The sequence below is a fragment of the Melospiza georgiana genome, chromosome 11 (assembly GCF_028018845.1).
Source record: "Melospiza georgiana isolate bMelGeo1 chromosome 11, bMelGeo1.pri, whole genome shotgun sequence".
Classification (NCBI taxonomy): Eukaryota; Metazoa; Chordata; class Aves; order Passeriformes; family Passerellidae; genus Melospiza; species Melospiza georgiana.
In genome coordinates, this window is record NC_080440.1 from 13399398 (window position 1) to 13416747 (window position 17350).

The 17350-nt window shown below is 36.0% G+C and overlaps 1 protein-coding gene across 1 annotated transcript in view; it reads right to left on the bottom strand.

Moving 5' to 3' along the window:
• CACNA2D3 (calcium voltage-gated channel auxiliary subunit alpha2delta 3) overlaps nt 1–17350 on the bottom strand; it is a 382632-nt gene that overhangs the window by 13795 nt on the left and 351487 nt on the right. The window contains exons 32-35 of the mRNA XM_058032041.1: nt 15056–15131; nt 11528–11580; nt 9952–10007; nt 6415–6526 (exon numbers count right to left, since the gene is read on the bottom strand). Coding sequence (XP_057888024.1) covers nt 6415–6526; nt 9952–10007; nt 11528–11580; nt 15056–15131 — 297 coding nt within the window. The remainder of the gene's footprint in view (nt 1–6414; nt 6527–9951; nt 10008–11527; nt 11581–15055; nt 15132–17350) is intronic.

The following is a 17350-nucleotide window of genomic DNA, read 5'->3' on the forward strand; positions in this document are numbered from 1 at the left end:
AGATCAACACATTCCCCTGCAGAGGTTTTATTGGAAATGGGGAGTTAAGAGGAAGAACGCACATCTTGTCCTACTGGTGAGAGAAAGCCTCTAGCTAAACTTCATTTTCACTAAAATTCCAAGATTTTAGGGTGCTTACAGAGGGAGACATAGGGTGGCAATCTGTGTATGAACAACTAAAATGCTCCAGAATTCAGCAAGCATACTAAAAGTGTTCTGAAACAAAAAAAAAGAAAAAAACAAAATCCCCAAGCAAATAGAAATTCTCCAGCCTTGAAAACCGTCCAAGGGATTGTTAAACTGATGACTGGCAGGCACAGACCTGCCTGGTAACTGAGATATGTCTTGCCCTATTATTTTATATACCTTTTTTCTTAAATGAAAATAGTAATTTACAGTGTTTCCTGAACTGGTCATTCAAAATATACATTATCAAAGGGTAGAATTAAATTGCCCATACAGTGACTTTAAATTACACCTGCATGAAAAACATTATAATCACGGGTGCCTTTGAAGTGAAGAGAAAGTTACTCAGGCTGCAAGTGGAGAAGTGTGGGTAACACACAATATAACATTTTAAGCTAAGTATAAAGACCTTTAATAAACAATTCTAGCAGTTTAAATTGCATAATTTGATACTTTTTACAAGGAAAGAACAAGGAAAAAATATTTTTGGATCTTCTAGAGTTTTGGGGTTTTGGCAAAAATAAGTTTCTAGAAATACTGCTGTTGCCTCAAGTTTAAAGACATTTTAACAACCATAAGGATTCTTCAAGTCTGGAAGATCTACTTTTCAAAAGAGAAGTGCAAGATAATTCCATATTCTTAGATTTTGATCCTTGAGACTTCAAGAATGAACCACTGAGGCATGCAAAACACGGAGTTTCCCTTGAAGATATTCCTTCAGCTCCATGCACATTTAAGAAATGAGCACGGAATGAAAGAAATTAAGGTCTGTTCAGCATTGTGAAGAGCAGTCCTAAGCAGTTTGGCTGCAGCCCACCTGTGACCCAGCATGGGCACAGGTCAAAAACCACCCACGTTCCATAGTCCCGTGGGTACCGGGCATGGCAAAAGAACAGTGCAAAAACACCCAAGGTGGGGAAATACAGACAGCATTTCCCTCAGGATCATAAAAGGTCAATACAAGAAAAAAAAATTCCAAAATATCTTCTAGAATATTTATAATTTAGAATCTAGAATCTGTAATTCAATGCCCAAGGACAGACACAGGGACATTCAGAACACATCGATAGAGCTCCGAAAGAGAAGAAATCAGCCCTGGATGCTTTGGCTGGTTTATGTGGCAAGCTGGTTTGTTTAGAAGTAAACTAACTACATCTGAAAAGGCAAACGATTATTTATTTCATGGGAAATTGAACTGTGTATTTATTTTCACGTTTTAAACATGATCAAGTACAGCAGTTTGGCAAGCTTCTACTGAGAAAGAAATGCGGAAATATTTTAGCAAATGGTGGTATGTCTCGAGATTAAGTGGGTTTTAAAAACCATTTCCATTTTAATGTCTGCAGATTGCACTGCTCCTGACACTAATATACTCATGCCCTGAGCAGTCTGCATCTAATTTGTGTTGTTATTTATCTGTAACTGCCAAATCTCTGCATTTAGTGGACAAGCCTGAAATTTGCCATTATAAATCCACATGAAGGGTTCAGTGTCATCCTGAACTACACTTCAATTGCCATTTACCTCTTTTATTGACAATAAATGGCATTCAATGCCCAGTCTATGAGAAAACAAGAGAAACAATTTAATTTCTTGATGGTTTTCCTTGTTAACTTAATGTCTGCTTACTAACATTCTATTGGGACAAATAGATGATACATGGGACAGTGTTTATTCAAATAAGTAGTTCCTATACATTTTAACAGGTAATTTACATGTCATGCCCAACAAGATAAAGTAAATGCATTCATCTTTCATATCTGGCATAAGTAAAATATGCATAAATCTTTCCCAGGGTTAGGATGATTGCACCTAAATGCTTCCTTGCTTCCCTAGTGACAATATGGCTTTCTTATATTTACTTTCCTCTTTGTCTTAAGGTTGTGAACAAAGGATCAACTGGAAACAAAACAGTTTCTTTGGGGTTTTGGTGTTGACCTTGTAGACCCATGAGTGCTGCAATTAAAAGTGAAGGGGGATTTTTTTGGAAGTAAGGTCAGATTTTTGATCTTCATCCAAGTCCAATATGTCATCACACATGAACAGAAGAGGTTAAAAGGGCAAATTTTTAAGCATTTGACTGTGCAACTGCTGCCTAATGTGTATACCCACAGTTTCTACAGTGAACACACAAATTTGGCAACTATGCACTCAACTGGCTCCTTGCAACTTTGAAATGTTAACAAATATACTTAAAGTATAAATAGTCAGATGACTAAATAGCTATACTCACCTTCATAGCAGTTATAGCTGAAATTAATGGTATTTTCCTAAATGAAAACATTTGAATTTTCATGCATAAATGAGATTTGCAATTAGACAAAAACATGGAGGATATACTAAAAAGACTGGCAAACATTTTCTAATCAAATGTCTTAACAGCCATCATCAATTCTATTTTATAACGACTTTGACATTCTAAGGATTCTTTTATTAGACACTTTTACTGCAACTAAAATTTGTTATGATGATATTCCCAGAAGGCAAAAACTGGTGAGGTACCCAGTGAGCATTGCTGAAGGACATTGGTTTGCACACTTATATTTAAAATTGGCTAGAATATTGGGACAATACTTCATAAAACTACAGGCAGCTCTGAGACATATAAAGTCTAAAATTCAAGCTTGATGTCTAATCAGAAACTCATCTTTGAGCAGCACAACACCTTTAAGTCCATACCAAGTACATCTGTCATTAGTGTAGCTCTGACTCACAGAACGAGTGCCAGTTGAGACTGATGAAGAAACATTTCTCTTTAGCAATTAATTACTGTCAACGTTGAGGCTGTGATAGAACAGTCTATGACATAAGTTTCAGAAGTAATGGGGTTTGGTTTTTATTAGGTTTTTGCTATAAAAAGGACTAGCTTACTGGAAAATATGAAACCAATTCAGATTTTTCAAAAAAATCCCAGTTTTTCTCTCTTGTTGACAGTGCTTAGAAAATGTGGGTTGACTTGTTTTTGATTGCTGTTTAAATAACAGATTAATTTAATAATCATTGGGATATTGAATAACAACAAATTATGGGGTGGGACAGCCAAACCCTGACCCTAATGACATTCTTATGCTAATTCTCATTTTCTTTTAGGCTCCTGCTTTCTTAATAAAACCTATATTTTTGAAAATCATTTTTAAACATTGCAATTTATCCCAGAGTAGTTTGCTTGTAAGAGATAAGTTTACATATAGGGAGTGTATTTTGTATGTGTGTATATATTTATTGCTTGACTCAAAGCCTGCTTAGGTGTATAGATGTCCTTCCACTGAATGAGTTCCCAGAGATGGCTGTAAATGTGAGCCAGCTGCTAAAAAAGTAATTAGCAGGTAGTTCTTTCTACTCTGTGATTTATTTTAGCATATTGCAATTTAAATCCAAGTACTAATGATTAAATTTATGATTGGAAATGTTTATGAATTTTCATTACTGCAGTTGGTAATTGTCCCTCTGTGCATGGGCAGAGTATTTCTACAAGATCAGTAACAGCACACCCACAACAGAACAAAACTGAGCCTCTGCCCCTCACCCTGTGACCTTGCTGGCCATGACTGTGACTTTGTTAGCAAAAACACAGTATTTGTGCCCAAAATGCCTTATCTGAGTAACATTATATGGTTTCAATTTACATCAGTCATCATTTTTACTTCTACCAAGAGACTGTTTTTAGTCTCCTTTTTTCAGACAAGGGCTCTATAGTAGTGCCTGGCACTGCAGGAACAAAAGCCAGGGACTGGGGTATCTTTTGACACAAACTTGCTTAAAGCAGAGTATTTGCACAACTTTTGTCTGCAAACCTCTTCACAATATACTGACTCTCATGTAGTTTTTCAGTATTCCACAGGGTGCATAATCAGGTAAATATATACAGTTATCTTCCTCTATTTGCAATAAATATTTGCAATTATGTGTCACAGATTAACCTATAACATGATCCAAGGAGGACACAGAAAAGAATCTCACTGGCTCAAGGTGATGCTGCACAGGTTAAGCACCAGCGCAGTGTCAGCTCCAGACTTGCTGCATCAAAGATTGAATCTGAATTCTGACTGATTGAGCCCATCATTCTTAAATTGCAAATATTAAGCAATACACTTGCTTGTAAAAATATTTATTGGTACTGAGGCTATGAAACAGAAAACTGGGTCAGAAGATGTAGGTCTACAAAGGACTTTGGGTCAAATTCCTGAGCTGTTCTGCGGGAAAGTGTCCTGGGTTATAACAAAAATATTTGGAATCCAGTGAAGTCTGCAATCTTAGATGCAATTTGTAGATTGTTAATCACAGAGGGTAAACGGGATAACGAACAACTTTCCCATGAGAATCTAATAGTTCTTCTGGATTATTTCTTTAGGTTTTGCCATTGCTTGTGGAGAAAAATAATGGGTGCCTTGAGATCAGTTTGCAACTTACAGGGTTTTCTTTTATTTTTTTTTCCACTGTGGAACACAAAATGTTTTTCTATGAAAAAGATCTTAGTGCATTATTTTTGAAATACTATAATTTTCACTAAACTCAGTTTCCAACTTGGTGCGTTCCAAGTATTGCAGAATTGTATTATTTTTGAAACTTATTTCCTTTGACCTGAAGTTACCTAGGAACAGACTGAAATCTGCATTCCTTTGAGAAAACCTAGTCCTGTTAAATTAATCTTCTTTGCATGGAATCATGTCTGTTTGCAATATTTAAACAGAATCATTCAATGGTTAGGGTTTGAAGGGACCTTAAAAACCACCTGGTTCCAGCCCCCCTGCCATGGCAGGGACATCTTGCACTAGACCAGGGTGCTGAAAACCCCATCCAACCTGGCCTGGAACACCTCCAGGACTGCTTGATAATTTGCAGACCTTCTCATTAACTTTCTGTTAAATTATCACAAAATAAGGCTGCTTAAATTCTACAATGCTGGCACAAAGCACTCCCAGCAGTGTAACCTTCATTGTATTTGGTATGTCAAGTGGAAAAATCACGGCTTGATTTTGTTGAGTTTGTACTTTTCAGGCAGTGGGACCCATTGTTGCACTTAAAGGGTTCCAGAGCATCAATTTACAAAGCACTCTCATACTTCTATTCCACAAAGCCATATAAAACCAATTATTCATACTAGACATTAACAATTTCCTTCTACTTAAAAGTTGGTCAGTAGCAACTGAAAAGTGAATATTAGCACTTAAAATTTATCTGCAGTGTACTTACTCCTGTTTCCTGTTTTAAAGTAATGAAAATATCAAGGAGAAAATTTAGGACTAAGTCCAGAAGCACACCTACTGACTTCAAAGTGAAGTTTTCACCTTTATTTGCTAATTGCATATTGATTTAACCTGGAAAGGAAGAGCTGCAACAATTTTTGTTTAACTTTTAAATTCTTCCTGACATTTATATTGATAGACAAATTATTGCTGTAAATACTAATCTCCCTGGTGATGACAACCTCTCAGCATAAAGGAAATACAATTAAGAGACTTATCAAGGTACAGAAATTTGCATAATCAATACCTATGCAATTTCACAATTAAAATGTACCAGTACTACAATCAAAATGTCACAGCACATGGGCAGCAAATGCAGAGAAAATACATTTTCAGTGTGAAGGAGGAAAGCTAGACTGAAATCTTCCTCTTCTTTTAGCTCTATAAAGGACAAGTTTACAGGAGCACTGGTCGAAATGACATGACAGCACTGTCATGTGAGATTTGTTATTATTAACTCAGCTTCCCAGCACTGGAAGTTTGGAGAATAGATTTAATCATCTCCCACTCTTTCAGGCTAACAGTTCTAAGAAGGAAACTCTGTTTGGCATTCCAGTAAAACAGCCAGATCTCACTGTACCACAAGGGAATTCCTAACCTATCCAGCAGGGTTTCACTCCTGGACAGGAGACTGAACAGCACTTACCTTTCAAATCTAAATCTTACAGCCTATGCCCTTAGAATGCTGCCTGAGTTTAGGAAAAGAATTAAAACATTCAGTATTTGAAATTAACATAAACCTCTACCACTTGGACATTTTTTCTGGTAGAAAGTAATAGCCACAACTTTAATTTAAGAGCATCAAAGTTTTAAGTGACCCCTGTAATAGGAGAAATGCAACCTTGACAGAGGTCAGTACCTAGGATAAAACACAACAGACTCGTACATTCTTCAACACAGCCTCGAATAATTCAGTTTTATTGCTTTGTCACAAACAGTTGTATTAAAAAAAAAAATTTAAAAAAAAATGGAAAGGGCTTACTTGAAACAGTCATCGCAAGCAATGTTCCCCGTGGTCTCCTTTATGGTGCGCTCGGAAACAAAGGCTGGGTACTCTGTGTCACAGGGCTCCAGGGTCTGCTTCAACCTCTGAGCTATAGGCACAGCAAAAAACATCTTGATGTTAACATGAGAGGAACAGCACACAAAATTGTGAACAACATGAGATGCTGTGTTACAGAGCTCGCAGAGAACGGAAATGTTACTCAGCTTCTGCCACCCTGTGAGATTTCCTAGGCAGTGCATAACGCTATTTTTTCAATTAAATTAAAAAAAAAAAAAAAAAAAGTTTATCCAGAGAATATAATTTTGCAAGATATTGCTGTTAAAGTAGTTATTAATGGTTTAGCCATTGCCAACCTACTTTACATTTATGCATGAGTTTTTATTCTTTCTGTTTAGATCCAAGATGGATTTACTGTCACTTTTATCTCAGTGGTGCTGTGCATCACTAACCTTTATTCATGGGAGTTTACATTTATTTGGTATGTAAATTGTGGTATATTTTACTGAAGCCAAAACATCTATTTTATATTACAGCTTGGGAATCTTTGTAGCGTTCCATCAGTTAAAATAACTCTGTGGGTGGGAGAGGCAGAAGAGTTACTTTACCCAACAGCAATGTTTGTTATCTGCTTCCCAAAATAGTAATAATTAGGACTCCATAGCACCTTTAATCTGAAGTCTTTGCAATGCAAGGAAAAAGTGTCACTATTTCCATCCTAAAGATTGGGAAACTGAGTTACCAGGAAGCAGAGGGGCTGGTTCAAGGTCAAACTACAGGACAGCTGCTCTTCTGGCTCTCACTCTGAAGTATCTGTCACAAAATGTTTCTCCCTCATTCCCTTTCTTTTTCCTCCCCACTCCTTCATTGTTCCTTAACACAGAGATACACTTTGCACATCAGCACAAATGTTAGCCCTATCTTAAACTAATTGCTAAGTGGGAAAACAAGATGAGGTATGACAAAAATAGATTACACAGAACAGGCTCTTGGGCTTGACAGACCTTCCCTGGAGATGATCTGTTTCAGAGTGAGTGGTGCATCCACTGAGCAGTGCCAGGAGAGCCACCACATCTGCATTTCCAATCACACCAGGGCAGGCATTTCTGAACTGTTCACACTTCTTGTATGTGATAAAAATCCAAAAACTATTCCATCAAATACACAGATCTCAAAGGAGGTACTAAAGCTGCTCAGAAAAGTTTTGTTATCTCTGATGTGTTCACTGTGGTTGTGAGATGTTTAAAAGTTCAGTATTTTTTAGAAAATTGTCTTACTAGCTCTACTGACATCTTCCCTTTCTCTTCTGTTCTCTTTATCTGTTGTCAGGAATAACTGGAGTTTATCACCTGTGTTTTGAGTCTACCCTCACTTGTATCAACATATGGCTTGTGTAACAAAGAGGCTGAAAAGATTCACTGGTCTCACACTTCCTGCACCTCACTAGAGTCCAGAAGATGATGGCATTGTCCAAGGTTTAGGGGTTCTTCTCTCTCATTTACAAATGTGATTGCAATTACAAGATCTTGTGCAGAAGTATTTTCCATAGCAGGTTTTGGCAAAGGAGCAGGTGTGTGTGGACCCTCCAGCATCTTCACAGTACATCACATTCTATTAACAATTTCAAAGTCACAATTTCAGTGGGAAGCAGTTTCTCCACTCGAGGAACTGATGGGGGTTTTTTTTTCGTTTTTTTTTTTTTTTTTTTCCTGAGCTTTTGTAAATGTTGTTAAGTAAAAAATAAATTTGCAAGTTTATTAATATTAATTTCATAAAGTGCAGTCATAAATATGACAACTCTTAGTGGTAACATAGCGTTACATAAGACAATACCTAAGCATATGCTTTTCTCTTCTGCTCTCTTGTGAAATATATTCTACTTTTTCTTCCTAAAATATGCTGCTTCCAAACAACCATCCCTTGCTACCTAAGCAGATATGAGCTGGGCAAGCACTAGTCTGAAAATACTGAGATCTCAATGAGCATCTTGAATTTCCAATACTCTTAACTCATCAAAGTGGAGAAAGTGACTTGTGACATTTAAACTGCCAACTAAACCATGAATGGAAATTTCTCAATAATACTGGTCCATCAAAGTGCTGCACTGATAGTTTTGTTTTAAATAAAAGAAAGTTTGCAAGTTATTATTGCCTCTTCTGTAACGAGTGCACTCTCAAAACACAGCTCAGACATTCATTTTTATGAGCTGTAGAGGGATGTTGTGTTTGAGAGATATTTTCTCTAGCATACAATGCAAGTTCCACTGGATGTTTCATGTCAGGCTATATTAACACATATTTGTGCAGTACACTTGGAAAAAAAAAAATATTTCCTACACTGGCTGCTTTGGCTGCTCTGCAAGCACCAAGGACTGGGACAGGCACAGCTGCCACTCCTCAGGGAACAGATTTGCATTTTCTGGGTCCAGCACAGCAAACCTGGCTGTCCTTCACAGCCTCAGTGTCAGGGATGGCTCTCTTCATGCTTAGGGAAATCACTGAACAGTTGGTCTTGGTTTTAGGGGCCTGACTGATATTTTATCTTCAGACAGGATATTATTTTGGCATAAAGACAGCCTAGCATCCAGGCAGTGCAAATATTAAATGAAGCCTAAAGCAGCAATTTTATCCCCTGCTTTGCTAAGAAGTATGCAAATATGAAGCTGAAGAATTCAGTTTGAATTCTTGCACCAGTCAGTGACATACAGCACAATTTGCCTATTAAATTGTCACTTGAAGAGCACTGCTCTTGTAAAGTGGCCCTTTACTTTTGAGAAACACTTCTAAAAATGCCATAAAAAGTCTGTTAAAATATAGAAAGACAGCTGACACTGGAAACTTCCCATTCTTAGTGAAACTATTAAAACTTTCCATTATTTCAAATGAAGCTTCTGCATTGAAAAAAAAATATTTTGAATAAATTGAATTTTAGTACATTTTAATGTCTATTTTTAAATGGAATAACAAAACAAAATACAGATCAGTCTTTTTTTAGTATAAAATCTACTATCTTAAGCTTTAAAAATTATTTTTGTATGAAATAATAGAGATGGTCATATTTCTGTACACTTTTTTTTGAAATGGCATTTTCCAGCACAATAACTCCACTACATTTTATGGCAGCTCTAGCAAAAAAAAAAAAAAAAAAAAAAATTTTAAAAAAAATTGTATAACTAAAACAGTGAAATTGCTTTATTCACAAAGATTGTTTTGGAATGAAGGGAAATGTTTTTAACAAAACATATTTAATCATTATCTACTATTTTATCTTTTCTGCTTTAGTAGTGTACTGTGTTCCCAGAGTGCACATAAGCACTTACTGGTTATTCACAGAAGATCTTAATTCTCTTGTGTTTTAGGAAACATTAACAAAGAAGAGAATGCTGGCATGGGAGGAAAACTATTATCAGATGTTTATTATTTAATCTAAAACAGTGTACACACATCTGAATTTCAAAAGTCCTAATTACTCTAGACATTTCTGCCATTATTCCAGGAAAAAAAAAATCACACTTACCTTTAGCTGTTAGATCAGAGTGCCACCAACTGCATAGATTAAATTCCACAAGGAACCTGGAGAAATTATTAGAGTTTTCACATTACCCCACAGAATGTTTTCCAAGTACTAAACTGGCAGTAGCTTGATAACGTTAATCCTATTTTAAATAAAAGCTAACACAGAACTGAAATTCAAGTTACTGGCATAACTCTGGGATTAGCACCTACTCCTATTCTCATATTTTTACTGGGTTATTTTTTTACCTCTGAAAACTTATTCTGAAATTAACCCCACCAATAAATCATAGATTTACCCATTTTTAATTTAAAATATTGATTATATTTGGAGTGTTCATTAAAACTCTCAAAGCATGGCAGCACACTCTATTTTTGCTGTCGAACATTATTTCTCCATCATGTGGGTATTTTAACTCTAGCAAAATGCCATGGGATTATAACTGTCCTGGCTACCACACAGGAGCACACGTAAAATAATTTATTTTAATAATTCTCAAATTGAAATAATAAAGCTGTTTTGTTTTGAAGAGCAGAAAAAATTAACCATTGCCTAATCAACTCTAACTAAATTGCAAAGAACACTAAAATAAACCATGATTAACTTGGAAGAATGGACTGAAAAGTGTCAGCCAATCAGTTGTTGTAAAGTAGAGAATGTGAAACAAATATTCAGTTCATCATATGCCCGTGAATCTACAATACTTATAAATACAGAAGGTTTCTTAGCACTTGCAAAGCTGTGAAATGTAGCATCAGTCTCATTTTAACACAATTTATTTCCCTCAAATTAAGAAAGCTGCTTTTCAGATCAATCTCTGCCCTTGGCAGCAGCCATTCATTTAATTCTCCTTAACTCTTATTCTGAACTTTGAAAAAAGCTCATACAATTTACAATTAAACAAAATGATTGCAAGAAAAAAATCAATTTTATGTCAGTAAAGATAAAATTCACTCATATCTGCAGCTCTGCTTTCAGATAAGAATAATAATAAATCATATAACTTAATACCACTACACATTTTAAGGCTTGCTCTTCTCCATGTGATATTGCTATTTCTTAGGCACCTTCTCTTGAAGATAATGATCATTATGAATTAACTGGGAATTTTAGAAGAATTAATGGAGATAGAAAAATTCAGCAGCATCCAAGTACACCTTATCTGGCACTGCAATGGGTCCTTCTTACAGAATTTTATGACGTGACAAACCATACAGTGAGTCAGGATAACAAGTTTCTCCTCTGACAGCAGCCCACCCAAGCAGCATCACAAACAGCCAGACATGAATCTAAAATTTAACAGTAACCACAGACAGAAATTTGGGTTGTGTATTGTGATCTGCTAAACAAAGACATGCAGATATTAGTGAAGACCACGAGTGTGATAAAAGTGAAAGTGCAGCCAAAATTCTCTCAGATTTCAAAATGCAAAATTGGAAAAAAAAGACAGATATTAACATATTTAAAATCATCCAAGAAAAGCAGCACAATGCAAAAGGTAAAAATATAAATATTCAAAACTACAAAAATTTAGTAATTCATAGAAATATTCGTTACATTCTTGATGAAATCTACTTACAAGACAAGTTCAGTCATAATCCACTTTACTGCAGCAAAGAAGGCATTATAAGGCTGGAGAGAAGAAACTCATTTAATAAAAAGTCAAATCATGCAGCATTTATAGCTTAACTGAATTCTTCATGTAAAAACCATCCTTTAGATATTCAAATGCATATGGAGCATAAAACCCTCCTTTTTTAGGGATCAAGAAATATTATTATACTGATTATTAAAATGCATAAGTAATAAAATTTTCTTTTTATAATACTTGGTCATATGCACAGATTATCAGTGGAAAAAGGAAAGTTTTTGGAAATGATTCTTAAATCTTTAACCTCTAGGGGTTCCTATTTCCCAGGCTATTGCTGGAGGAACAGCTCAGGCAGATAAAATGAGCTTTTCTTGGGCTGCAATTCACAGGCTTGCCTCTCTATAATGCAAATCTCTATTCATTACCTCAGCCTCATTAGGCTCAGAAAAGTCTGAATTTACCTAAATGTTTATCTGTGTCATTTGACAGTCCGGTTGTAAGTACTTTAAGAAGTTTTTTCCCTCCTCCCTCTGTTTTTCTGGATCATAACAAATAGAGCAAATCCTTTGAAAATCCTCTGTTGACAGTACTTCTAATACATTCTGAATATTTCATTTTTGAAAAGACTATTAATAGGATTAATCTTTCATGAAAAAAAGCCAGGCAGAAAAGTCAACTTCCAGAAATTTGGAATTTCTCCCTCATCTTTGTTAGGATGTCCTAGTTGCATGAAATTCTGCCGACTCTGTTGGATGCAAACAAAGCATTTTGAAAAACAGAAATCATAATGATAGAACTCCTCAGATATCTAAAATCATGCCCAACCAGCCCAAAGCAGCACTCACTGCAGCAGTGCTGATAGGCAGAGCAGCAACAGGACAAGTAACATTTTCAGGGGCCACAGAGAAAGTTTCTGTGCAGGGCTGAGGATTCAGATCCAAAGGACTCAGGCAGTGCCATGAAAAGTTGAGACCCCAACCCAGCAGAATGCAAAATGTCTGAGACAAGAAAGACTTTCACCTGTGAAGCCCTGTCTTATAGGAAAAGATAAAGAACTACAAGACTTTGCTGGAGATGAAAAAGAAAATGTCAGCCCTGTGGGACATCTTATTTATTTTCATTACATATCAAAAATCCTGAAATTTCATGTCCAAGTAATAAAATTTGCTGTATACTTTTGTTTTCATAAAGCCAAATTTAATGTAAAACAATGTATTCGTTATTACTTATGAAGAATACTTATTTGGTGTGAAATATACCATGTGTTTTAGTAACTATTTTAATCCTAAAAATTAATCAAATTTCTAACCCAAATGTATCTGAAAAAAATCTTTAATGTCTACAAAAAATGAAAAAATAGTTTTGTTTTGAAATTCCAGTGGCAAAACCATGCAATTACATTGGTATAAATGCATTCTCATGAAATGTGATTTTACTCAGGAGCCTTTTCCACTCACAGAGAGTTCCTTTGAAAACTGCAACAAAAACTGCAGGAGTTTTATTCTCTCTACATATTTAAACCACCATAGAGAGCCAAAATAATTTTTTTCTGTGGCTCCATGGTGCTGCTACATTTGCAACAAAGTGGTTCTATGGAGAATCATGTAGGTCTTGGAGAAATTAAAACAGAAGAAGTGCTAAATAACAAAGTATTTATCTGGAGAGCTGTTAAGAAGCAATACTATTCTGATAAAGGAATGGACCAGGTGATCTATAAGTCCAGTCCATCCCTAATTTATCACCTCACTCCCACAGTCTAAAAGGCTGGGATAGAATCTCTGATATCTCTTCTCTATGCTGTTTAAGATAGGAACTTTTCAGGGAGTTTCCGTCTTGTCCCTGTCTCTATTCCTCTATTTATGAAACCATAATTCTCAACAGGAAGTATAAACATATGTAAGCAAACCTTTTGCTTAAGCAGAAATTATATCGGATACTGTCTAATAACCTGACATGTAAAAAACTGGGCAAAAAACCCAAGAAAATGAGGAATCAGCCCTATGGGTCTTTAATGCAAGTTCTCTTTATATTTTCTCAATAGTCATGGTTGATAGAAGTGACTGAATCAACAGGAAAATAATAACCTAAAACTCTGTTCATGTTTCATACTGAGGATCACCAAAATTCTCTTGAGGTTTAAAAAGCTTGACTATCTCTAAATAAAAAAAAATCTTTGACATGTCTCAATGTATCCCATAACAGATACAAGGGCTTTTTTTCTGGATATCTTGGACAAAATTTGGAATAATAAAAAGACACCTTTTGGATTAGATCCCACTTTTTAAGGGATAATGCCTCAGCTCTGCATGCTGAGTGCTTAGGCAAACTGAAGTCTCAAGTCTTTGGATAGAAGGTTTTTGTTAAGAGCTGCCATATATTTTAAGATATTTCATGCAAATGTGTTTCACAGCAGCCTGTTCTATTTCACTAATAGTTTAGGTCTCATTGCAGTCTAGTATTTATGATGGGAAGATGGTCTTTTTCAGGGTTCAGACTTTAGTGGATAACAAACTGATAAATGCCATTAAGTCCAGGCATATGAAAAACAGAATCATGTAAATGAAAACATCCCCAAATGTACAAAATTATTAAAGAGTGGGGTTTTTTGGTTTTTTTTTTTTTTTTTTTTTTTTTTTTTTTTTTTTTTTTTTTTTTTTTTTTTTTTCTTAGTTAGATCTATATTTTTCCAGTTAGTGCATTTAAAAATAAATTATATCAGGTAACTTTTCCAGACTGGCAAAATTGCCAATGTTTTGCTGCTGTTCTCTTTACTGAAGAATTTTTTCATGCTATTACTGTCATCTATTTGTGAAAATAGTTCCCTTTCAATATGCAAAACCTCTATCTAACACCTGATCAGTTGTGGTAGATTATTACAGGAATCAGTAAAATGGATGCATGGTCACAAAGCATCCTTGGGGGTATTACCCTGATAGAGGATTTAGCAATAAGGAAGCGTTGCCTTGGCAAGACCCAGGTTGCCTCTAATCCAGCCTGGCAGAGGGACAGGGTTTGTACTCAAATTGCAACACAAGGGTTTAAATGCATCGAAATCCTGCTATAAAAGACATGTTTAAATACTAGGGAAAAGGAATTTTTAAAATCACTGACTTGCATGCCTTGTCAACGAACCATTCCTTTTGTATAAAAAAAAATTATCAAATTTTAATTACATATTTACGTAGAGAAAAGGAATATGTGATTCCAGTCCCCCAGACAAAACACAATCTATTGCCAAATTTACAAATTCCTAAGAAGGCAAATTCATACAGTGCAAAAAACTTTCTGACAGAACCTCAGAAATGGTGGCCCAGCATTAAAATGATTCAACTCGAAAAAAACCAGAACACTTTGTGTTCGTTTATAATGGACCACCCTTTGTATGCTCTGGGATAAACACAGAGAGCTGTAAGCATTCCAAATCAAAATAACAATTTTACAATGGCCCTGAGATATTTGCAGCTATTTTCTTGGATGATGGCATGGAAAGATGCTCAAGAGAGGTGCTGTACTTACGTCCAGTAAGCTATGGGCACTGTCGCTACTCTCTTTGTTTGTCCTACACATGGCCTGGTAGTCATAAAGGGTAATTCTACAGGGAAGAACAGAAAACTGCTTGACTAAAAGAAGAAAACGCAGTGGAATAAAAATTATGATATGGAACATTCTGCTCACAAAGTGGACAGGAAAATAAAAATTGGAACAGCTGGTGGGGGAAAGAGGGAATGGGATCGTTAAAATACAGGTTACATGGAAGAGTGTAAGAAATGCTGTGAAAATTTTGTAAGGATTTCAGCAGACTACAGAACAAAGCAAAAGCATAATTGGGAGGAACCAGGGAAGATATGCAGAGAGTGTAACATACAATGGCATAAAAAATGTGGGGAGGAGGAGAATACACATCCAACACAATGCTTAAACAATTGGTTCTGGACTAAGATCAGCACATTGAGCCCCAGAAAGTGAAGAGCCTATGCATTTGAGAGGCTTCTCACAACAGACCACTCAAACTTCAGTAAAAGCAGAAACACTCTTCTACAGTCCCAGCATCTCAGTGCACAACTGCTTTGAACATGGCATTGCTTCTGAAGAAGAGAGGTGGAATTTCAGTGCATTGACAGTACAGATACTTGAAGCAGGATGGTTTTGCTTTGCTTATTTTCAGGAAGGCAAAATATTCCAGATAGTTGCTGTAATCAACTAATGCTAGAAGCCTCCTCAGATGCATAGTAAACAGGGAAATTTACTTATGCTTGCAATCTTACTCATCATTGAAATACTTCAGAGATCTAAATGTAAAATCCAGAACTCAGAACTAGTACATGGAATTATTGTGATTATTTCTCTAAATCTGTCCATGGAACAATCAATAAACTTTTTCCATCCACATAAAGAAAACATTTAAAATCTGTAGCAGATGTAAAGGATCTTTAACTGATAATTTGTAACAAGTGTAAATATATAGAACTCACAATTGTTATTTGAAACATTTCCATTTGACTTGTGCATCATCAGAGAGACAAGGGAACACAACTGGACAGAGATGGTTAATAGAGGTATGAGATGGGACTAAAATGTTTTGCAATATGTGCCTTGCTTCTAAGTGGAGAGGAAAGAAAAGCACACAAATTCAGCTACACAGAGGATGTCCCAGAAGCTGCCAAAATCAGGTCATGAAATGCACTCAGCATCACCATGAGGCATCCTGCACTGCATGCCATGAAACCTTGCAAGCTGTACCAATAAAATGCTATATTCCATTGTGGTAGAGACTATATATTTTTTTTCTGATCTAATTTTGTGACAGCAATCATCACTAAAAGCTTCTTGATTATGTCTATATTTTCTTTCTGGCTTACAGACAAAATCTCTAACATATTGGTGTCGCAGCTTCAACTGAACATTTAGCACATGGTCATACTGCTTACATCATTGTTTTTCTCTTTTGCTGAGAATAGCAATGCCCAGGAAGGCATTGTTGTGTGGACTGGCAGAGAGAGGCACACGGGAGACAAAACATAACTAGAGACCTAAACATGGTGTGAGTCGCACACTGACCATCCTTGGCAGCATCCCGCCCACGGCCAGATCCGCGCCCCAGATCTGCCAAGACAAACAGAGCAGTACACCGTGTAAGCTGTGCTGCCTCTGGGGCATGCAGAAATACACCCCTTCCCCTAGCTTTGCCCTTCCTTCTTCCTCATCCTTCAGACATGCTCAGGATCCAGCCCCTGGAAAGGAATTTCTAGAGCACAGCCTTTCCAGCCTTATTCACTATTTTGTTCCTTGGGATCCAAGCACGGTGGTGTCGTGTGTGCACCTGGATCACCCAGTGATGGAGGCAAGAAATAAATGCACAGAAAAGGGCAGTTTACACGTGTTCATGTGCTTTGTGCAGAGTATCAAGAAATTCCATATGGATTTCCATATGGATAAAAGAGTCCCATCTTGCTTCATTTAATACCTAGCCTTGGAAGCAGAATACATTATTTTGTCTGTATTCATTGTAAATGTTTTTTTCAATCTATTTATTAAGCTTGGTTCCATGTTTGAAAGTGTAATCAGTGTCTCAACTTTGAGTTTCAGACAGCAAAACTTCATGGTCAACCAGTGGACTTCAATATTCTGCTAAGCAGTGTTAATCAACCACTATTATAATACTATTATATATATCCTAGTATATATATATATGCACTGTTATACCATTCAATACTATAAATAGAATATATATACTACTGCAATGTCATGTAAAAGATCTATTATAATTTGAAATTAATTTTTGATATTGATAAAAGCCTTTCCCCCCTCAGT